A 24,597-nucleotide genomic window follows, 5' to 3' on the forward strand; every position below is an offset into this window, starting at 1 on the left:
ATTGTGTTGGTTGATGGTGTTGTTGAGTTGTTACTGATTTGGGGTCTAATTATTCTATACATCACTAAGAGAAGGGTGTTGATGTCCCTAACTGTTGATCTATTTCTCCGTTCAGTTCTCTTCACACCTTCTGAAGCTTTGTTATTTGATGCATACACACTGAGGATCTCTATGAACTGACCCATTTATCACCACCTTGTGTCTGGTAACATTCTTTAATTTGAAGTCTACCCTGCCTGATATTAATATAGCAACTCTTGCCTTTTGATTAATGCCTGCATAATGCATCTTTTTGAAAAATCATTTTATTTTTAACTTGTCTACACTGTTATGCTTGAAATTGGATTTAGACAGCATATAGGGTTTTTTCAAATAAAGATTTTAATATATTTTCTGGCATATTTAGATAGTATTCTTTTGGTTACAAATAATAGAAACTGACTGTTTCATTCTGAAGGAAGAGATGAATTATAATTAATGTACCAGATGTCTCCCAAGACCCAAGGCAATGTGCAGCTGACTGGGCTTCTGGAACAGACTAGAACCAAGACGCTCTCCAACAGCTCAATTCCTCTCCCTCTAAAAGACCCTTTTTCTCTGCTCTCCAGTCTGCAACAGTAGATGACAGCTATTCCCAGCTCCTTGGTCTACATGTGATACTTCTAGCCATCTGGAGATAGTCTGAGGCTCTCTTTTAACTGGAACTCTTTTATTAGTTTCACTTGGATTAGTGGTCATCTTGGGTCAGTCAGTCAGTCAAGTCAAAAAATAGGTCAAATCCTATCATGAATGCCAAGGTATCTCTGAACCTGGTAGACTGGGGGTTCATGGGAGGGGAGGAAAAACATGAAGCAAAGAGTAGGAATAATGTACAGCAGAGAGGAAGCTACATAGGCATCTTCTCCACTCGTGTGTGCGGCGGGTTGTCATAGACAGAATGAAATTTAGAAATACAGCTGTGAGAACTATGACACTGAGACAGACCAGAAACATGATGTAATGGAGTTGGGGGAGAAACCAAGTCTTCCCAAAGACGTTCTTGGTCATAAGGAACAGAACCCATCTGAAGCCCCGTAAACATGGCACTTAAGATTTTTAATATCTGAAGAAGGCTGTTACATGCAGAGCATCACATTGTTTGTTCTAATTAATCATATTAATTGTTCTAATTAATATTAAAGCTGTTAAAGTTAAAATTTTTTTACATCCTTTGTACTTATTTATCTTATAACTGGAAGTTTGTATCTCTTGGCTACCTTCATCTGATTCAAATGCCCCCAGCACCCACCTCTGGTAACTGCAAATCTGATCTTTCCCCTATGAGTTCATTTTTCAGTTTTATTAGGTAGAATTATTACTATTTGACTGTACATATACAATATATTGCATGTAAATACATATACACAATATACTACACATATTTTTTAATTTACATATATGTACTGTTGTTTCTAAGAATGTTTATAGAGCTTTAGCTTTTTAACTTACATAGTTATCAAAGGAATAAAGCCAACCTCAAAAAAAGAATACAAAAAGATACATACACCCGGCTATTAATGGCAATATTCTTTACAACTCCCAAGATATGGAGGTATCTTAAGTGCACATCAATAGATGAATGGATAAGGAAGATACAGCAAATATATGTAATGGAATACAATCTGCCCATAAGCAAGAAGGATATTTTGCCATTTGCAGCCCTTCATTCACTTTTATTTCTTTTCACTTCAAAAACCGGAATTTTATAACTGGTATAAACATTTCCATTTCATCAAAAACAACAAAATAACTAGAAATAAACTTAACCAAGGAGGTTACCCAAACTCTGAAAACTGTTGATGGAGGAAATTGAAGATGGAAGAAACTGATGGAGGAAATTGAAGATGACACAAAGAAATGAAAAGATTTCTTGTGCTCTTGGATTGGAAGAATCAATGTTATTAAAATGGTCATCCTACCTAAAGCAATCCACAGACCCAATGCAATCCCTGACAAAATACTCACGGTATTTTTCACATAATTAGAACAATTTCAAAATTTATATGGGACCATAAAAGACTCCAAACTGCCAAAGCAATCTTTTGTAGATTTTTAAAAAATCTTTCTTCTTTTTGTTCTTTTTTCTTACGGTTTGATGACTAGAGAAGTTCCTCCAACATTTGTTGTAAAGCTGGTTTGGTGGTGCTGAAATCTTTTAGCTTTTGTTTACGTTAATCTTTTGATTTCTCCATCAAGTCTGAATGAGAGCCTTGCTGGATAGAGTATTCTTGGTTGTTTTCCCCTTTCATCACTTTAAATATATCGTGCCACTCCCTTCTGGCCTGTAGAGTTCCTGCTGAAAAATCAGCTGATAACCTTATGGGAGCTCCCTTGTGTGCTATTTGTTGCTTTTCTCTTGCTAATTTTAATATTTTCTCCTCATCCTTGATTTTTGTCACTTTGATTACTGTGTGTCTCAGTGTGTTCCTCTTTGGGTTGACCTTGTGTGGAACTCTCTGCACTTGTTGGACTTGGGTGACTCTTTTCTTTCTCAAGTTGGGGGATTTCTTGGTTATCTCTCAAAAAATTTTCTCAGGTCCTTCCATCTTTTCTCTTTCTGGGATCCCTATAATGTGAATAATAGTGTGCCTCATGTAGTCTATTCTTGTTTCCTTGTATCCTTGTTTCCTTCTAGTGTGTTATTCATTTCAGTGATTTTATTCAACTGTTTGGTATTCTTTATATTTTCCAACTCTTTGCTAAAAACTTCACTCTGTGCATCTATACTTCTCTTGAGTTCTCAGAACATCTTTACCATCCTTACTTTAAACTCTTTCTCAGATAAATTGCCTATCTCCTCATCACTTATTTCTTCTTCTGGGACTTTATCTTGTGCCTTGGCCTAGGAGATATTCCTCTACTACTTCATATTTACTATCTTTCTATTTGTATTTTTTGGTAGCTTAGTTATGTTTCTTGATCTTGGAGAGGCAGCCCCCTGTGGGAGAGGTCCTATGCATCCCAGCAGTACACCCCTCTCTTGTCACCCAAGGGCCAAAAGCCAGTTGGTTCCAGTGTAGTTTGGCCTGTGTTTGTGGATTCCTTCCACAGACTTGGGGATTGTTGTTTTATTTCAGATATATACTCCCTGTTGGATGAGGCTGGACTAGAAGCTTACATAGGTTTCCTGGCAGAAGCCTGCCCACTGCTGGGTGAAGCTTGGTCCTGGACCTCTGGTGGGTAAGGCCATATCTAGAGGTCTTAGTGGCTTAGGAAGTCTGCTGACGGGTGTGGCTGTGTTCCCACCCTGTATGCTGTTTGGCCTGAGGCTTCCCTGAAGGCTGTTGGGTGGGGCTGGGTCTAGATGCTAATGAACCAATCAAGATGTCAGCCTCCAGGAAAGCTCATGTAGATGAACATTTCCAGAAGATATGCCACCAGCTTTTATGTCCCATGGGTGAGCTACAGCCATGCCCTACCTCTCCAAAAGACCCTCCAAAACCAGCAGGCAGGTCTGGCCCACATTGCTATGAAATCACTGCCTCTGCCCTTGGACCTGGTGCACGTGAGATTCTATGTATGCTTCCCAAGAGAGTGAAGTCTGTTTGCACCAGTCCTGTGGGGCTTCTGGAGATAAGTCCCACTGGGATTCAAAACCAGATTTCCTGGGGTCTCCTCCTCCTCCCAATGCCAGAACCCAAGGCAGGGGAGCCTGACATGGTGCTCCAACTCTCACTCCAATGGGAGGGTCTCTGCTACTCATTAGCCTTCAGCATGTGGGTGCCCACCCAAGGGGTATGGGGCCAAATTATATCATGAGGACGCCCCTCCTACTGTTCCACTGTGGTTCCCTCTTTACGTTTCCAGTTGAAGATCTTTTTTGCTGGGTTCCAGTCTTTTTCTTTTTTTTTCATGGTTGTTTGGCAGTCAGTTGTGGTTTTGCTGTAGTCATGAGACAAAAGCTCTTGTTTTTGAAGTATAGTTAACCGCAGTTTTTTTAATCCACTGTACCAGTCTCTTACTTTTAGTTGATGTATTTAGACCATTTTAATTTTGTTTCTTCTTTGTGCTCCCGCTTCCGTATTACTGACTCCCGGGTTTCTTGAACTTTTTTTTTTTTTTTAAGAATTCTGTGTTTATTTATCTATAGTGCTTTTTGGTGTATCTCTTTGTATAGCTTTTGTTGTTGTTGGTCTAGGTGCTACATCATGTATATATAACTTATGTCTTCTGGGATTGTCATCTTACTGGCTAGAAGTATGGAAACCTTACCTCCCATTATATACTCTTGCCCTTCCTGTTTAAAATCTAGTTTTCTTAAGTACTTCCTATATATACATTTAGAATCACCTCAGATCATGTAATAACTTGCTTCAACCATCAAAATTAGTTTAGAGAAATCATACGTAAGACGAGTACCTACTCCAGTCACCTGTATTTTTCCTTACGGTGTTTTCTTCCTTCCTGATTGTGCAAGGTTCCTAAGACCATCTCCAAGTTTGGTGTTCACTAGAAAGACTCAAAACATCAATCATATAGCTGCATGCCTGGCTATAATCACAACAAAAGGATACACAGCAAAATCAGCAAAGGGAAATGGTTATGAGAGAAAGTCCAGAGGAAACTGGGAATAAACCTCCAAGAATCCTCTCCCAGTCCCACGTGACACAATTTTCCAGCAAGGATTTGAGACAACATGCATTAAATGTTGTCTAACAAGGAAGCTTATTAGACGCTCAGCGCCCAACTTTTTTAATGGTAGGCTGGTCACTCAGGCACCTGCCTAGCACATACCAAAATTCAAGATTCTAGAAGGAAAGCATAAACCATTCTGTTTGCATAGTTTTAGGCAGAGAGAGCCATTCGTATCAATTCTGAGAATGATACCAGCCTGCTTGAAATGCAAGATCCCAATGTCAGCCAAAGCAGTCTCAAGCTGCTCTGTTAACTCTTTACTGCACACAGATGTTCCAAGGTTCCCTCTGTTTCCTTTTCATTTATAAAATTACCTTTCCTCATTCTCCTGGAGATAAATTCCGAGTCTTCCCTCATCTGGGAATGTCCTGCTTTCCCTTAATTTATGAAAAATATTTTTATTTCATACAGGACTTGGGGCTTAAAATTCTTTCAGCACCTGAAAAACATTGCACCACTTCCATCTAACCTTTGCCATTTCTGATGAGAAATTCACTACCACCGTAATAGTTCTACCCCTATAAGAAATGTGTTATTTTCTCTAGCCGATTTCAAGATGTTTTCTTCATTTTTAACGTTCAGAAGATTCATTATAATCTATCTTGGCATGGATTATAGCGGGTTTATCATGTTTGGGATACACTCAGCTTTTTGAATCTGTAAATTTATATCTTGTCAAATTTAGGAAGTTTTCAGCCAACTGAGTCTTCTAATAGTTTTTCAACCCTACCCTTCTTTGCTTGTTCTTCCAGAACAGCAATGACACAAATGTTAAATATTTGGTTATACTCCCACAGTTTTTGAGACTATTCTTTTTTTTTTTTTTTTTTTTGCCTAGTATGCTTTCTTCCTTTTCGACAGACTGGATAACTTCTATTTTATTTTCTAGTTCAATGACTTCTCTGTTACTTCTAATCTGCTGATAAGCCCATCTATTGAGCTTTTTCTTTCAGGTATGTATTTCTCAGTTCTGAAACTTCCATATACTGGATTCATTATATCTTCTATTTCTCTGCAGAGGCTTTCTAATTTTTCATCCATCTCAAGTTCTTTCAGCTGTGGATATCCAGCTTTTCAAGCACCACTTGTATAAGTTGTTCTTTTCCAGTTGGATGGTCTTGGCATCCTTGTCAAAATGAAACTGACCATAGGGGAGGGTATAGCTCAGTGGTAGAGTGCTTGCCTACCATGCACAAGGTCGTGGGTTCAATCCCCAGTACTTCCTTTAAAAAGTAAATACATCAATAAGTAAATAAGCCTAATTACCTCCACCAGCAAAAGTAAATAACTGAATTAAAAAAACTTTTTTTTAATCAACTGACCATAGATATATGAGGGATATCTTTCTCGGGTCTCAGTTCTGCTCCATTGATCTCTCTGTTTCTACCTATGGCAGTATGCGTTTTGTCACTGCTTGTAGCTTGGTATGAAGTATTGAATATTGAAATCAAGCAATGTGGGTCTTCCAAACTCCTCTTCCTTTCTCAATATCATTTTGGCTATTCAGGGTCCTGTGAGATTCCAGATAAATTTTAGCATAGATTTTCTTATTTATATCAAGCATGAAAGGTATTTTTAAATTTATTTTTATTAACATATAGGTGAGTTGCAATGTTGTGTTGTTTAAGGTGTACATAAAGCTGTCCTTGGTTAAATTTATTGCTGAAGTTTTTGACACTATTGTAAATGAAATTTTTAACATTTCCTGTTTGGATAGTTCTTTGGAAGTGTACAGAAACACAAATGACTTTTCTGTGTTGATCTTGTGTTCTGCAAATACCCTCAATTTATTTATTAGTTCTAACCAATTTTTTTTTTTTTGCACACTCTAGGGCTGAGTAGATTTGAGATAATGCCTTCAATGAAAAATACTTTTACTTCTTTTCCAATTTGGATGCCTTTTCTTTTTCTGCCTAATTATTCAGCTAGAACTGTGAATACTATGTTGAACAAAAGTAGCAAAAGCTGGCAACCTTATCTTGTTCTGTTCTTCAGGGAAACACTTTCAGTCTTTCATCATTAAGGACAGTATTAATGTAGATTTTACATATAATGAAGTCTTTATCATGTTAAGGACGTTCCCTTCTATTCTTAGGTTACTGAATGTTTTTATCATGAAAAAGCATTCAATTTCATCAGATGCTTTTTCTTCATCAATTGAGATTATCATGTGGTTTTTAGCCTTCACTCTCTTAAGGTAGTGTATTACAGGATTTTAAGATTTTGAAATATTCTTGCATTCTGAGAGTAACTCCCACTTGGTCACATGGTAGAATGCTTTTAATGGGCTGCTGAATTTGCTGTGGGAATATCCTGGTGAGGATTTCTGCCTCTATGTTCATGTAAGGAATACTACCTAGAGTCTTCTTTTCTGGAAATGTCTTTGTCTGAGACCTCCAGAATCAGAGCAATGTGTCCTCAAAGAATGAGTGAGGAAGTGTCCTCTCCAGTACGTTGGGGAATAGTTTGAGAAAGATTTGTGTCAGCTCTTCTTTATACATTTAGTAGAATTAACAAGTGAAGCCATCTCATTGTGAGCTTCTCTACGCAAGGAGGGTTTTTTTCTTAATTAGTGACCCAATATTCTAACTAGTTATAGATCTATCCAGAATTTCTATTATTTCCTGAGATTTAGATAGATGTGCATTTCTAAAAAATTGTTCATTTCACCTCAGGTAGCCAACTTGTTGGCATACAGCTATGAATAATATTCCCTTATAATCATTTTTATTCTTAACAAATGATAACATTTCCAATTTTATTTCTGTTTTTAATAGTCTTCTTTTTATTAGTCAATTTAGATAAAGTTTTGTCACTTTCGTTGATCTTTCTAAGGAGCCAATTTTGGGTTTTGTTGACATCTCAATCATTTTTCTGTTCTCTATTTTAGTTGTCTTTGCTCTACCTTTATTCTTTCCTTCCTTCTGCCAGCTTTGGTTTAGTTTGCTCTTCTTTTTCTAGTTATGTAAGTCATGCAATTAGGGTATTAATTTGAGATCTTTCTTCTTTAATTATGTATTTACAGCTATAAATTTCTCTCCAAGCACTCCTTTCACTGTATTCCATAATTTTTGGTATATCATGATTTCATTTTCATTTGTCTCTCCCAGAATTGTCTAACTTTCTTGTGATTTTTCTTCTTTGATACATTGGTTAAGAGTATGTTACTTAATTTCCACATATTTGTGAATTTTCCAGAGTTCTTTCTGTTATTCATTTCTAGTTTCATTCCATTGTAAAAAGAAAAGTTATTTTGTCTGATTTCAATTATTTCAAACTATTAAGACTTACCTGTGTCCTAACATATATGGCCTACCCTAGAGATTGTTCCATGTGCACTTGAGTGGATTATATTTTTTGCTGTTGTTGGGTGGTGTGTTCTGTAAGCAAATGTTAGGCGTGATTGATTTATAGTGTTGTTCAAGTTCTACATTTTCTTGTTCACTTCTTGTCTGTCTGCTATGTGTAGTATAGACCGTTGGGTATTGAAGTCGCCAACCATTATTGTACAACTATTTTTCTCTTCAATTTTGCCCATTTTTTACTCCATATATGTTGGGACATATTTGTTAGGGGTGTGTGTGTGTGTGTGTGTATAGATATATATATATACACATACATACACACATATATATATATATATATACATATGTATATATATCTCTTATTTCTTTCTGTAGTGAACTTTTTATCAATATATCATGTCTTTCTTCATCTCTTGTCATCTTTTCTTGATTTAAAATCTATTTTGTCTCACGATAAAGTCATTCGAGCTCTCTTTTGGTTATTGTTTTTATGAAATATCTTTTTTCCACCCTTTTACTTTCAACCCCTTTATGGTTATGTATCTAACGTGAGTCTCCCCGGTAAGCAGTATATGCAGATTTTGAGTTTTGAATTCAACCCGATAAACTATGCCTTTTGATTGAGGAGTTTATTCCATTTACACTTAATGTGATTAATAAAAAAGGATTTATTTTTGCCACTTGGCCATTTATTTTCTGTGTATGTCTTCTGTTCCTCAGTTCCTCCATTACTGCTTTTTAAAATATTAATTTTTTGTAATGTAACACTTTTATTCCCTTCTTTCATTTTCTGTATATATTTTAAATCTTTTCTTAGTGGTTACCGTGTAGATTATAATTCACATGCTAAATTTGTAAAAATCTAACAACTTCGTTTAAACAGTATACAAAAACTCTGCTCCTATACTTTCCCATCCCTCCCCCTTATTTTGTAATTCTCAAAGATTACATCCTTATACATTGAATGCCCATTAACTTATGTTAATGCTTTTCATATGTTTGCCTTAAATCATATAGAAAAAGCAGAAGTTATAAATGAAACAAAAAGCATATTATTACTGGCTTTTATATTAACCTATGTACTAGTGTTCATTTTACTTTCCTAGGCTTAGAATTACTATCTAGTGTCCTTTCATTTCAGCTTGTGTCTGTGTGTGGAGCAGGCCTACTAGTGAGCTCTCTCAGGTTTTATCTGGTAACATCTGAATTTCTCCATTCTTGAAGAATAATTTATCAGATATAGAATTCGTAGTTGATAGTTTTTCTTTCTAGACTTAAAATCTCATCTTACTGACTGGTAGCCTCCATGGTTTCCACGGAGAAATCACTTGTTAATCTTATTTGAGGATTTCTTGTAGGTAACAACTACTTGCTGCTTTCAAAGTCCTGTGTTTAGGTTTTGACAATTTGACTCTATTTCTTAGTGTGGACCTTTTTGAGTTTATCCTACTGGTAGCTGGTTGAGTGCCTTGGAAATATATCTTTATGCCTTTTATCAAATTTCATAAGTTTCTGTAAATTATTTCTTGGAATGTTCTCTTCCTTTCCCTCTACAATTCCCATTATGTGTATGTACATACACCTGATGGTGTCACATAGGCCTCTCAAGCTCTGTTCATCTTTCATTATTCTTTACCTTCTATTTTCCTCAGAATGGGTGAACTCAGTTGAAGTATTTTTTCAAGTGCAATGACTGTATTTCACCTGTTTAAATATGCTCTGAATATATATAATGAATTTTTCACTTCAGTCACTGAACTATGCAGTCCAGCATTTCTATTTGATTCCTTTTCACAACTTCTCTTTATGATTTTTTTCTATTTGTGCAAGCATTGTTGACCTAGTTCCTTTCCTCCCACGTCCACGGTTTCCTTTATGCTTTTATGCACATTTAAGATAGCTGATGTGGAGTCCTTGTGCCTGGGCTTCCTCATGGATAGTTGGTAGGCGGGCAGTTTAAAATGCCACAGTACTCTCCTGCCACAAAGTAGGAGCTACTGTCTTCACCAGATCTTCCAGTTTTTGACAATATTCCAAAGTTATACAAAAGATAATTAAAAGTTAACAGTTTCTGGCAGCTCATCAGTTGCTTTTGAGCAGGTACAGAGCCATGGATTTCCTTACTCTGCCATTTTGGATAGCACAGACTGTTTTTTCTTTAATTGTATGATCCTATTTATATGAAATATCCACAACAGGTGAATCCATAGAGACATAAAGCAGGTTAATGGTTGTCAGTATCTGGGGAGAGGAGCAAATAGGGACTGACTGCTTAATGACTCCTTTGAGAGCAATGACAAAATAAATGCTGGAACTAGACAGAGGTGATGGCTGTACAATGCTGTTAATCTACTAAATGCCACTGAATTGTACATATGAAGATGGCTAATTTTGTTACGTGAATTTCACAACAAAAAATTTTAAAGTCATTTTCAAGAAGATGTGTTCCCAAGGACACTTTCCACATCCTAGTAGATGGCCCAGAATCAATACTTTCAACAAACTGGAAACTGAGACTATTAACAGGGCTTTCACAATCCTGCATACACTGAGTATCATCAGAATCTTCCCAATGCTCCTGACTCTTTGTGGTGTCACTGCTCTAATGTGCAGTGAGGATCCATGTGGGCTTAGCACATGGAAACTTCTTATATGTCACCTTTATCTAGACCTTCTCTCCTTCTATCAGTTCTCTGACATTGAACAAATCCAGAGTTTCACATTCACTGTATTGAAAGGGTTCTGTCCACCCCTCTGTGAATTTTCACTTTTGTATTCTCTGTTACTTGTTGTGAATTTTGACTAAAGGCTTTCCACATTCATAACATTTGTGTGGTGCTGTAGACTCAAATGTGTCCTTCCAAAATATATGTTGAAGCGCACAATGTGTCTATATTTGAAAATATGGCCCGCAAGGAAGCTTAACATGAGCTCATAAAGGTGGGGTCCTTAGAGGGTTTACGCCTTTTAAGAAGAAGAGACGAGAGCTCACGCTCTGTCTCTATGTGAGGACTCAGTGAGAAGGCAGCAAGTCTGCAACCAGGAAGAAAGCCTTTGCCAGGAACCTCATCAGCCAGTACCTTGATCTTAGCTTTCAAGCTTTGAAAACTGTTAGAATAAATTTCTGTTTAAGTGACCAGTCTATGGCACTTGTTATGGCAGCCCTAGCAGACTAATATAGATTTTGGTACTGACAGTGGGGTGCTTTGACACTGTGATGGGTAGAGGCTGGAAGAATTTTGTGGTGCGTGCTGGAAAAACCTGAGATTGATGTGAAGGGACTGTTGGTAGAAACACAAATGTCAGAGGTGATCTTCATGAGGGTGCAGAATGAAAAGAGACCTAAAGAGAAAATTTCCACCTTCTTAGAGAATACATAAATAATCATGGAAAGAATATTGGCAGAAATATAGATATGAAAAGCCATTCTGGTGATGTCTCAGATGGAAATGAGGAACAGGTTATTGGAAAGTGCAGGAAAGGTGATCCTTACTGCAACATGGCAAAGAACTTGACTGAACTGTGTTCTAACATTTTGTGTGAGGTTGAAATTTGCGTGAGTGATGAGACTGGGTATTTAACTGAGGAGATTTCAAACATGGACAGAATGGCTTGGTTCCTCCTGACTGCTTATAGTAAAATGTGAAAAGAGATGAACTGAAGAAGAAATTAAGTAAAAAGGAACCACACCTGAAGACTGGAAAATTTTAAGCCTTCCCACATTGGAAAAAAAAAAAAAAAGTGAAGAGAGAAAACTGATTCTGAAGACGGTATGTCTGAACAACAATTTGCTAATGTGATCAGTATGGGTATGAACCATGAATTTAATCAGTTATCTCAGCACAAGCCAGGAAGAGGTGGAAGTAGACCAGCAAAAACACTGCTGCTGGGACTAAAGTCAACTCAGAAAACAGGAAGGAACAGGAAGTTGCACACATGCATCGTACTTCAACGAAAGGGAACAATGACCCTGGAAGCTATTCATAAGTTGTCAGGACCTCCAATCCCATCACAGGCCCAGGAAGCGAGGCTGCTACTCCCTGGGTTCAGCACCGCACTCTCAGACTGCAGCATGGGGAGGGTCACCTCTCTGAGCCAAAAGGGCACTACCAGCTCACTGGGCCTGGAGAGGGGAATGTCAAACCAAAGAGGGTTATTCTCCAGCCTTAAGATCTAATACAATTTATCCTGCTGGCTTTTGGACTGGTTAGAATCCATCACCCTATCTTCTTTCTGATTCTTCCTTTTGTAATGGGAATGTGTATCCTACTTCTATTCATCATTTTATTTTGGAAGTACATAACTTGTCTAGTTTCACAAGTTCACAACTGGAGAGGAATTTTGCCTCAGGATGAATGGTACCTCTATTTATGTCCCTCCTATGTCTGATTTAGATATTTAGATGAGACTTTGGACTTTGAAGCTGATGCTGGTATGAGTTAAGATTTGGGGGGGGCTGTTAAAATGAAATAAATCATGTTCATGTGAGAAGGACATGAATTTTGAGGGTCCAGAGTTGTAATTCTATGGACTGAATTATGTCTCCCAAGATTATGTTGAAGCCCTAGCCCCAACTTGGTTACGTTTAGAGATCGGGCCTCTAAGGATTAAGGTTAAGTGAGGTCATAGGTGCGGGGCCTTGACCCAATAGGCATGGTTCCTCATAACAGAAAGGGATACAAGAACTGTCTCTGCTGTGAGCACACAGCCCGAGACCAGCCATCTACAGCCATGAAGAGAGTTCTCACCAGGAACTGAATTAGCTGCTCCTTGATTTTAAGATTTTCCAGCTCCCAGAACCGTGAGAAAATAAAACTTCTGTTGTTTAAAGCCATTTTGTCCATGATTCTCTTATGGCAGCCCTAGCAGACTAACACGTGGGATTTCTCTCTAGTGTAGTTTTCAACACTGAATGAGGTTTCCAGTTTGACAGAAGGCTTTCCCACACTTACTACATCCATAGAGCTTCCCACCAGAGGGGAATCTGTGGTGGTAAGGATGGTGGGAGCTCAGGCTGAAGCACTACCTACAGATACTACATCTGTATGGCTTTTTTCCTATGCTACAAGTTCCCTGGTTCTGTCCAAGTTGTGAGCTCAAAAAGAAGCCTCTCTTACATTCACTACACCTGTAGGGCTTCTCTCTGAAGTAGATTCTTTGGTGTTGAGCCATATGTAAGACACAGATAAAAGCGTTTCTCATACATCTTAGGCTAACAGGGATTCTCCCTATGAGTTGGAGAACAAGGAGTGAGCTCTAACTAAAGGCTATGTCACACTTACCAGATTGTTGGCATTTCTCTTCTAAACGGAAGCTCTGATGCCAAGAGATTTGAGATGAATTTGAGTATTCTCCTACACTTGTTACATTCATAAGGTTTCTCTCCAACATGAAATCTCTAATGCTGAAGATCAGAATTTTCACTGAAGCTTTTTAAACATTCAGTACTCTTGAACAGTTTTTCCCTCCAGTATGAATCCTCTGATACTAAGTTTTGAGCTTTCAGTGAAGCAGTTAGTACCATTATCACACACAACGGTTTCTCGCCAGAATGAATTTTCTGATATTGCCTGAGCGCATAACAACCATGAAGCTTCTGCCACAAATGACACATTCATGGGTTCTTCTTCTTGAAGAATTACTCTCCTTGTAGGAAAGTCGGAGCTTAGACTGGCATTGCTCCTACCCTCATCAAATCCCCGGGTTCTTGCTCCTATGGAATTATCTGGGGCAGAGTGACTTGCCAGAAACGCAACAGAGTTCTTCAGGGACTCTAACCTGAGCCAGTGTTACAAGCTCTCCCTAAACACAGGCTCCTGAGAACCACTCCTCAAGTTATTCCCAATGCCAAGAAGAAAGCATCATCTGTGATTTCTGCTTTTACAAAAGAAGATGCTTTGTCTCCATCTTGTAGGGCTGCCTCTTTTGACTTAGCTTGTGTATGTGAACGTTCTCAACATCAGTCCACTGAAGGCAGAGCCTATGTTTCTGTCCTAAAGTTTTCTTTCTCATTAGGCAAAGGAGACCTTGCTTTCTGGCCCAGTGTGTCTGAGACCCAAGAAATGCAGCAAAATTCCAAGTGGCTCATCAGGCAATTGGCAAGCTTGCAACTGGGGCCACGTGTAGCTGCCTCTGTCCAAGTCTGAGAAACCAAGCAGGTAAGGCCTGTAGGGTATTTGTTCCAACCACTTCCCAACTGCTAAGCCCCCTTGCTTATCCTCAGTGCTAAACCTTGTAACCTCATCGGCGAGAGCATGTGTCTCCAAGTTGGAAGCTGAGGGTGGGGCTAGCACAGACATCCTAGTTCCAGGAGTGGTGGAGGGCACAGCTGGAGGGCTAGCAAGGCAAAACTGCCCAGGTTGGCCTCCCACAAGTTTTGATATGTTGTATTCCCATCATCATTCTGTTCGAATATTTTCTAATTTCTCTACAATTTCCTCTTTGATGTAAGAATTAGTGAGGAATGTGTTATTTAATTTACAAATATTTGAGATTTACTTAGATAACTTATTCCTGATTTCTTACACAATTCTATTAGAGTCACAGAAAATACTCTGTATTCTTTAAATCACTGTACGTTTATTAAGACTTCCTTTATCGACCTGCATGTAGTCTTGATGAGCATACCAAATGTACTCTAAAAAATACGTATTCTGCAATAGGAGGGGTATAGTGTTCTGTAACTACCAATCAGGATAGCACAGTTGCTAGTCTTCCTCACATCGTCTATGTTTTTACAGATTTTTTTACCTAGTTGTTCTATCAAGTACTGGGTGGGGGGCGGTTCCCTTGAATTCTGTCAACTATCTTGAAGCGGAATTGTTAGATATATACACACATAACTATTATTTGTCTTCCTGATGAAGTGACTTCTTTATTATTCCACATGTTCTTCTCTTTGTCTTGAAGTTGGTTTTATCTGATAATACTACATCTTCCTTTTCCTCATTGAACATAGTTAACATAGAGACTTTAAAGTCCTTGTCTGATCATTTCAGCAAAAAGGTAAATTATGGTATGTAAACTGTATCTCAAAAACTTACTAAAATCTGAAACATGGGTTAAGAGTCAGAATAGTCAAGGAAAGAGCAGAGGGCTAAGAATGAAGATGAAGCATATAGGGAGATGGGGAACACAGATGCCTTGAGCAGGGAGGAGGAGAAAGTCTGTGATATGAGCAGGGAAAAACAGCCAGCAGGAGGTAAAGGGCAGCTAGGGGTACAATAGAGAGGAAAGAAGCTGTAGCATCATCCTGTGGAGGGTTTTGAAAGCAGACAAAGGAACACAGCCACTCTACCACAAGAGTTGTCGCTTATGTGATTTAAAACACTCATGTTGTTTCACTCGGTTCTATTGTGCGGTAAGTCCAAAATTCATTTCATGAACAAAATTTCCCACAGAAACAGATTCTCAAACATTGAGAACAGGTTAAGTTTCCAATGATTGAGAAATAGTGGGATGAAATAGTGAAAATCTGGGGATGTTTTTAAACTGTAGAGCCATCGATTTGAATGTGAATGTTTGTGGTTTCTTCATCTTTAAAGGTATCACACTGAGGTAGTTGCTAGTTTTAATACACTACAATTTTATCATCAAAATCTATCAAAGATGCACACAGACCAAAAATATTAATTAATTCTAGTGATACGAATAACTAAAATGTCCATCAATTGATGAATGAATACACAAAGTGTCATATATCTATACAGTAGAATATTATTCAACCTTAAAGGAGAGTGAAGTATTACTGATTTGGGCCATAACATGGATGAACCTTGAAAATATTAACACAAAGTAAAAGAAAACAGACACAAAAGACCATATATTCTATGATTCCATTTATATGAAACATCCAGAACAACCAAATCTATAGAAACAGAAAATAAATTAGTTGTTGCCAGGAGCTGGGGGAGGGAAGTGTGGGGAGTGACTCCTAATGGGTGCGGGGTTTCTTCGGGGGATGATGAAAACATTATTGAATGAGAGAGTGGTGAGGGTTGCACCACTTTACGAATATACTAAAATCTCCTGGATTACATTATTTAAAATGGCAAATTTTACTGAACGTGAATTATATCTCAATCAACAATTTTAAAAACGTTTAATTCCAATGATAGGCAAACCCCTAAATTTGGCACTCTTGTAAGAATGGAGGCTGTGCTGTAGATAGCACTGTTTGTACACCATCAAATGCTCCTATACACAGCAGATACACAAAAATACATTTTAAGATTAAATATAAGAATGCTAACTATTAATTATCAGTTAACAGCTTACAGCCCCTTCTATGTCAGAACTCTAATGTAGATTCCAATTTATTCTCTCAGGCAAAAGCCCTTAAGAAAAATGCCTAAATGTCATGATGTATATATAGGTCAGATTCTTTTACATAATTCAGACTTCACACAAAAAAAGCACCTGAAAATGCAATGTAGAGAACCCTAAGATATGTAATTTCTTTATCTCAAATGACAAACAACAAAACAAACAAACCTCACTGCTCTCTTGTGCTCTCAAAAGAAGTTAAGATTGTGCTCCTGTTATGAAACAAGTACGTTCTGACTGCCTGACACTCTTCCAGGTATGGAAACCTCACCTTAAACATCAAAGTCACTCAGAAGCTCATGCCCTGGCATCAACTTTTCAGGAGGAAATGAATAAAAGGAAAAAATATATATTGAGAGATGTTGGTTCTAGACAGGGTAAGGCTCAAGGTGTGCTAAATCTCCCACAGGAAGTGGCACAGAAGGGACAGGAAAAGTAATGTTTCTTTTTGGCCAAGAATGCTTCTCTATTAACAGCAGAAACGGTAAAGAGAAACATACAAAAGAAAAGCTCTCCTTACTACCTTAGGGAACATTCTGAATCACATGTACTACATAAACAATTTCTCTCAAAGATTTAAAAGATGTGAAAACTGAGGAATATCCAGCCTTTGGTGATGTCTGACAACATCAAAACCAATCACTTTTAACCGATACAGTAATAGGCAAATATCCACCATATGAGCTCAGTATTAAGATCATGTTCAGATCTTGCAAAAAAAATTCTACACTTGCCAATTTTATTACAGAACAGGCAATGGAAAACGGAATTAGCCCAGTTGACACTAACTTGCATACATGATATAATCAACACACTTACTTCAATCGGCGTCTGCTTAGGTGGTCAATACATGTTAATTCCATTTGGTTCTGTCAAGTTTACATGCTCCCTAGTCTTAAGGCTTAGAAAATCTTTCCTTTAATAATTCATTTGATTACTATTTATTCCCAAATCCTTGAATTCAACTTGGCAAACTGCTCAAAATTCTTTAAAACTCAGCTTGCTCCAAGTTCAAGTCCATACTCTTCAGCCTGGCTTTCAGGATTCTGGCTGAACTACTACCTCCATCCAGGCTCAGAGTGGATGAAGGCAGTAAAGAGTAAATGAAGCAGGTGCCTTGGCCATGGGGTCAAGGGACACAAGGGGGTGTGGCTCCAGCTACCTGTCACACACATCATGAGTGTAGACTCAGGACTTAGGTGCAATCTTCCAGTTTTCAAGTGTGGAAAAGCACAAGGCCAGCCAAACTAAATCTATCCATGAATCACCAGGAGACAGCAGGCTAGCACCGTCACCTCTACACAAACTCAAGTGACAAAAGGTCACTGCTGCTTCAAGCTTCCAACATGGTGAGGGACAGTCTGCAGCTCGCCCAGTCTCTGAGACATGGTTGGCTTCCTGCCACATTCCCTCAGCTCTTCCACTTGCCAAATCTGTCAGAGGCAGCTCAGGCAGCTCAGGCAGCTCCTCCCTTGAAAGATTTCCTTCCCTTTTTTCTGCCTTGGGAATCACAGGGCACATAAGCATGAATATCTTGCGTCTGTATTTTAACTACGCTGATAACATTTTGCTACTTGGTGAATGCATGAGTCATGAATGGAGCAGAGGAGTCTGAGAAAAGGATTCAGGTAAGGTAAGTCACATCTCCCAGATCAGGGCTAGGTATGGTCTACCACCAACACAGAATTTACAGGACAAGAAAATGCAATGGGTCCATCCTGCAACAGCTAGGAAGAAATTTCAGGACTCACCTCATCCCTGGTTGTCAGGAGACCTGGGGCCATATTCTTGGTCTGCTGAGTGCTCTTCTTAGAGAAGAGTCCAGTTGCAGAAGCAGAGCTGGGGAAAGAGAAGAGAAATGAGGGTGTGCTTGGGAGGAGTACCCTTGTATCCAGCCTCCCAGTTCAGCAGGGGTGACAGGGACGTAAGGAAGGCAGGCTGCAGAGGGCATCGGGGCAGCCCACTCTTAACCAGTGTCCTATAAATAAGGCTCCCAGAGCTGGGCCAGCAGCAGGCTCAGCCCCAATCTCCAGTTGGGAAATGAAGCCCTCAGCCCCCAGAAGCTGGATGAGACTATTAAGTCACTGGGTAAACTCTTCAGAGGAAAAGCGTCTCAGAATGTCCACAGGTAAGCACTCATGTTGAGAAATAAAAGGACCTATCATACTGATTACAGAAGTTCCCCATCCACGTCTGCCCTGAGGTCAAAGGACAAGGCCCAGGAAACTAAAAACAGAAAGAGGGGTATAGCGCTCTAGAGAATGTACGTCCGGGGGGAGACCTGAAGCAGGGTGGAAGCCATAACCTAGTTGCACCTTCCCCTCCACTTATATATTCCAAGATTAGGTTCCCAAGATTTGAAATGTGACTTGAAACTTAAGAATGGGCAGTCATAAAATGGGCTAGGTCTTCAACAAGTCAATTTCATGATGAAATTTTTGAGAGATTTTCCTTACTGCGGAACTACTTAAGAGATAAATCATTCTTCATGTGGTATCTGTATGCCTTGATTGACTAGTTTGCACAAATGAACTGAAAGATACTTAGGGGACTAAGAAGGCTAATTCAATATGAACTGGGTATTAGATGATGTTGGAGAATTACTGTGAATATTGTTAGGTATGATCATAATATTCTGGACATACAAAAACAGTCACTATTAACAAATGATGCTGAAACACTAAGGGTGAATTGGCATAATTTGCAATTTTTAAAAGAATGTGAAGTTAATAGCATAAAAAGAGGTCTTATGGGAAAAAAGGAGGCTTGAGAGACATATCAAAGAAATGCAATGTGTGGACATTGTTTAGACATTTTGGAGGCAATCAAAGAAAACTGAACACTAACTGCATGTTAGATGACATTAAACAATTAATATTAATTCTGTTAGGCTTAGGCTAAAAAGAGCTGTGCTGGCACCCTCTGCAAATAATTCTGCCTAAGCTTAAATAAAGAGTGCAAAAAAAAAAAAAGAAAAAAGAGTGCAGAATTGACGCCAACAGCATATTTAATGGTGAGAAACTAGATGCTGTCCCACTAAGATCAAAAACAAGGAGAGAATGTTACCTTTCGCCACTCCTATTCACCACCATACTGGAATTGCAAGCTAATGCAAGAAAACAAGAAAAGAAAATCAAAGGCACATGGATTGAGAAGGAAGAAACAAAACTGTCTTTGTCTGCAGATGACCTGATTGTCTATGTAGAAAATCCCTCAGAATCAACAAGAAATTTCTGGAACTAACAAGTGATTATACCAAGGCTGCAGGATACAAGTTAATACACAAAAAATAATTGCTTTCCTATATACCAGCCGTAAATAAGTGAAATTTGAAATCAAAAACACTACAATATTAACATACACAAAAATCAAATACTTAGGTATAAATCCAAAATAATTGTATAAGATCTATTATGAGGAAAACTACAGAACTCTGCTGAAAGATATCAAGGAAGAGCTAAAAAATAATAATAATATTCCATATCATGGGTAGGGAGACTTGATATTGTTAAAATGTCAGTTCTTTCCAACTTGATCTATACATTCAGTCTATCAAAGTCCTAGCAGGTTACTTTCAGGATGTCAACAAACTGGTTCTAAAGTTATATGGAGAAGCAAGGGACCCAGAAGAGCCAATACAACACTGCAGAAGAACAAAGTCAAAAGACTGACACGATGAGATTTCATAACTTACTACACAGCTACAGTAATCAAAAAAGTGTAGTATTGGCAAAAAATAAATTTATAAAATAGACAAATAGATCAATGGAACAGAATAGAGAGCAAAGAAATTGACACAAATAGAGTCCACTGAATTTTGACAAGGGAGCAAAGGAAATTCAATGGAGACAGGGTTAGCTCTTTAACAAATGGCAGTAGTGGAACAAATGAACATTCAGATATCAAAAAAAAAAAAAGAATCCAGACACAGACCTTTATACCTTTCACAGATACTAACTCAAAATGAATCATAGACTTAAAGCTAAAATGTGAAGCTATAAAACGCTTAGAAAATAATTTGGCAATGTTTTTTCACATATAACACCAAAAACACAACCATGCAAGAAAAAATCTGGTAAGTTGGATTGTGTTAAGATTAAAAACCTCTGTTCTGTAAAAGATACTGGTAAAATAAGTCAAGCCATAAACTGGGAGAAAATTCATGAGAAAAAAAATGATAAAGTGAAAAAGAGAAACAGAATCAGAATCATAGTTTAAAAAACATACTATAACTCTTAGTAAATGAAAAAGCAAATTGACAGTAAAGTAAGGAAGCACAATATTTAAAAAACACTATCAGGCAGTATTGATCAATTGACATTTACAGAACACCAAACTCCACAAGTGCAGAAGGGGCACACAGAATACTACCCAAGGTAAATAAAATCCTAAGACATAAAATAAATCACCAATTTCAAAGGACTAAAATTTTAACAGGATATGTTCTTTGCCCCAGATGGAATTAAAGTAGAAATCAGTAACAGTAAACTATCTGGAAGACTTCTGTAACTAAAAATCACACAAGAGTCGTCTAAAGTAGATATGGATGAAAGAAAAAGTTCCAAGGGACAGTCACAAATATTTTGAACTGAATAATTCCAATAAAAATAGTATCTTGAACCATATCACAACTAAATTTATGATTTGGTTAGTATTGTTACTATATAGTGTTTTGTGTCCCCTATCGAATTCATACGTTAAAGTCCTAACCTCCAGCGCCTTAGAATGTGATTTTATTTTTACCTAGAGTCTTCAATGAGATAATTAAGTTAAAATGGTATTATTAAGGTGAGTCTTAATCCCATATAACTGGTATCCTCTAAGAGGAAATCTGAACACAGACCAGGCCAGGGCGAAGACCATGAAAACACAGGGAGAAGAGAGACATTTACAACCCAAAGAAGGGCCTCAGAAGAAATCAACACTGCCAACACTTTGATCTTTCACTTCTAGCTCCAGAATTGAGAGAAAATTAATTTTTGTACTTAAAACCACCCAGTCAGTGGTGCTTTATTATGGCAGTCCTAGCAAACAAATACAGAAGCTTAAAGCAGTTCTTAAAAGAAAAACTTTAAATGAATGCACCAGAAAGGAAAAATTTTAAAAACAAAAACAGATCCCACCTTAAGAAATTAGGAAATTTTAAAAAAGAAAAAATAAGGGGAAAAAAATCAACGAAATATAAATGAAACTACAAAGAGAATTAAAAAGCCACAGGTTGATTATTTGCAAATCTTAAAATTGCTAAACTCCAGGCCTGAAACTATAAAATACCTAGAAGGAAACAGGGAAAAAGCTTGAAGACGTTGGAATGGGCAATAATTTACTGGCTATAACAACAAAAGCACAAGCAACAAGAGCGAAGTCAAGCGAGACAACATTAAACTTTAAAACTTCTGTGCGACAAAGGAAAAAAAAAGAGTAAAAAGGCAACCTATACAATGAGAGAAAATAGATGCAGATCATATGTTGGATAAAAGGTTAATATTCAGAATATATAAAGAACTCCAGCTAACAAAAATAAGTTGACTAAAAAATGGAAAAGGTCTTGAACAAACATTTCTGCAAAGAAAGGGTTCAATGATCAACAGCATATGAAAAGATCCTAAATATCACAGATCATCGGGGAAATGCAAATCAGTACCTCTACGTATTAGAAAGGCCATTAGAAAAAATAAAAATTTTAGACGATCAGCCCAACGATCAGGAGAGAACGAACAAATTTTTATCCTTATGAGCCTTAGATGTATGAGACAAACTTGAAAAATAGAACACCTACTTTTAAATTTTCATTAAAACTTTGAAAGTTAAAGAACAAACAGCTAGTTTCAGAGTAAAAGTTACTTAATCCTCTACTACACCATTTCCCTCTCTAAAAAATAAGAATTCAACTACCTAATGTGCAAGATAGCTAAGGAAACAAAATATGACGGTGAACAGAAACACACTGCCAACACAGAACTGCTGTTCTCAGAACAGTACTTCTCACCGTCGTTGTTCTGCCAGCACTCCCAGGCCCTGAGAATACAGCAACGTGAATACACGAAGAGAGAAGCAAGGCAGGACAGTGCAGAAACGAACACCAGGAAGACAGAAAGGCCCTGAATGGGTGCAGAGGAATTTGCCTCAGGACACCTGGGCAGGAATGTACCCCTTCAAGAATAGACCTGGCTTCCCAGGAAACCATCTGTAGCTCTGTGCCCCAAAGCAGGGATATTACTGTGGCACAAGTTATCAAGCATGGGCAAAACAATGCATCCTCCATTGTGAGCAAAGACGACACCAAGAGAGCACAATAAGGAAGTGGTACCCATCTGAGGCAAGGCTGCCAAGCCCCTAGGAATGCTCTCCGCCCTAACAGGATCTAAGGGAGTACAGAGTGCTCTCAGGACAAACCTGGTGCAAAAGCAGCAGCTTCAGCCTCAGGATTCGCTCCCAGGCCAGACAACAGGTTGGAAACCCCTAAGGCTGCAGCTAGGGAGCTCTTCACTAAAAGAAGGTATCACAACCTGGCAGGGAGGGGAAGGACAACATGATTAACAGAATTGGAGTGTGGTTTTAGAATGAACCTGCTGTGATGTTATGCTGATACCCAGCATGACATTAGTCTTCTAAGCGCCTACAGGTCTTAGTAAAAATACATATGAACGTTATTAAATGTTACTGAAATGAACGTTATATTAGCCTGTGCCAGACACCCGTTCTACCTCTTTCTAACACTCACCACAGCTCCAGGAGGTTCAGTACTTCGTTCAAGATGACGCTGAGAAAGAGGTAGACCAGCACCTGAACTCTCCCTTCGGAAGCCGGAACTCCTGCAGCAGGGCTGGCATCGGCCCCTGGGGAGAAGCAATGCCCAAAGAGATGCACACCTGGGGTTGAGGATTTGGGGGAGAAAGGACAGGGTTTTCTCACTAATAAGTGGTAGATCTAAGTGATTTATCTATGAAACCTCACGGCTACTTCTACGTATGTTTACAATGTTTTCACAATGCAAAGTTTAAAATAAACCGTCTGGATGTCTTATCATCCACTCCCCTCCCCCACCCACAGCAATCTGGGGAGCCAGCCACCAGTCCCCTGGGGCTTGGGGGAAAGTTCCCTACCCCATGGGCTCCCCTCCACTTGCTCCACCCCATGTTCCTAGAGGAGCCCCAAGGCTAGAGGAGCCAAACAACTTCGCAAGACACTCGACGCAAACCCGGGTACGCCTTACCCTCACTGGACCCTTCCAAATACCTCCGGGAGCCCGCGGGCCACGAGGCCGCTGACCCAAGCCCACCCTCCCATCAAGGCGAGTCTGGGCGCTTCCCCCAAATTCCAGCTCCTCGGGGCCAAGCGGTACCTCCATCACCACGGTGGGCACCACCCAGTCGCGAGGCCCAATTAACACCCAAGAAAGAAGCCCGAATCGCGCGCCCAGCAGTGGGGACGTCTGCTCCGGGCGAAGAGTGCTTCTGTCCCCCAAAGTCATCTGCACCAGTTCCGAGGCCGCTGGGACAGGACGCCGGGCCCCCAGCCCCGCCAGATAACGCGAGACCCGAGACCCTCGTTCGACCCCGCCCGGAAAAATACCAAATCTCAACCCTCGGCCAGAGCGTACCAACACCGCCCGCCCTCGCGCTCACCCTCTCCGTGCTTTCCCGACCCTTTCTCCCCGAGAGTCAGCGGCTAAGGGCAGGCTTGATGACAAGCGTGGAACGATGGCCACAGCGTACCGAACCACCAGAGCGCGGCGCGGAAGTACGCTACCCACAATACCTCGGGGCGGGACTACATTACCCACAGTGCCCCTGGGCGCGGGCACGCCTCCCTAATGGACGTGGACCCTCAGCTACCACCTGTAGTTCTCAACGTGTCAGTTCCATTACACCTTCGCTGAAGTGAATAAATTGCAGCCGTTTGGGCTCTAGCAGAAATTGTGAAAAATTAGGCAAGTAAAATCGAACTGACATTCACGTACAAATGAGCTGGGTGATTCAGGTGAATACTAAAATCTTTGTTTTTTGACTTTAGGGTCTTTGTAGTTATTTTTAGTCACGGGTATCTATTTGTCTTTAGTACTACAGATTCACCCACGTGTTTTTACATTTAAATAACAGCGCGAATTGAACTTCTAAAAAATGCCAAACGTTCTGGCATTTTTCTTTTTTAAAAGGAAGCCTCTTAAGTTTATTATAATTAATAAAAGTAATTAGAAGAAGAAAAATGAGGGAAAACTAAGCGTGAAGACATTTAAAACTACGGTAACTAAAATTAAAATTATTTTCCTAATACAAAAAAATCGTTGATT

General features: G+C 39.0%; 1 protein-coding gene across 2 annotated transcripts in view; it reads right to left on the reverse strand.

Annotated features, from left to right (window-relative positions):
• The window catches only part of ZNF169 (zinc finger protein 169), a 122,527-nt gene that overhangs the window by 18,444 nt on the left and 79,486 nt on the right, over nt 1–24,597 (reverse strand). For both annotated transcript variants that reach the window (XM_074362952.1, XM_074362951.1), the window contains exon 3: nt 18,056–18,143. In XM_074362952.1, the coding sequence (XP_074219053.1) occupies nt 18,056–18,143 (88 nt within the window). The remainder of the gene's footprint in view (nt 1–18,055; nt 18,144–24,597) is intronic.

The sequence above is a fragment of the Camelus bactrianus genome, chromosome 4 (genome assembly GCF_048773025.1).
Source record: "Camelus bactrianus isolate YW-2024 breed Bactrian camel chromosome 4, ASM4877302v1, whole genome shotgun sequence".
In the NCBI taxonomy this organism is placed as follows: Eukaryota; Metazoa; Chordata; class Mammalia; order Artiodactyla; family Camelidae; genus Camelus; species Camelus bactrianus.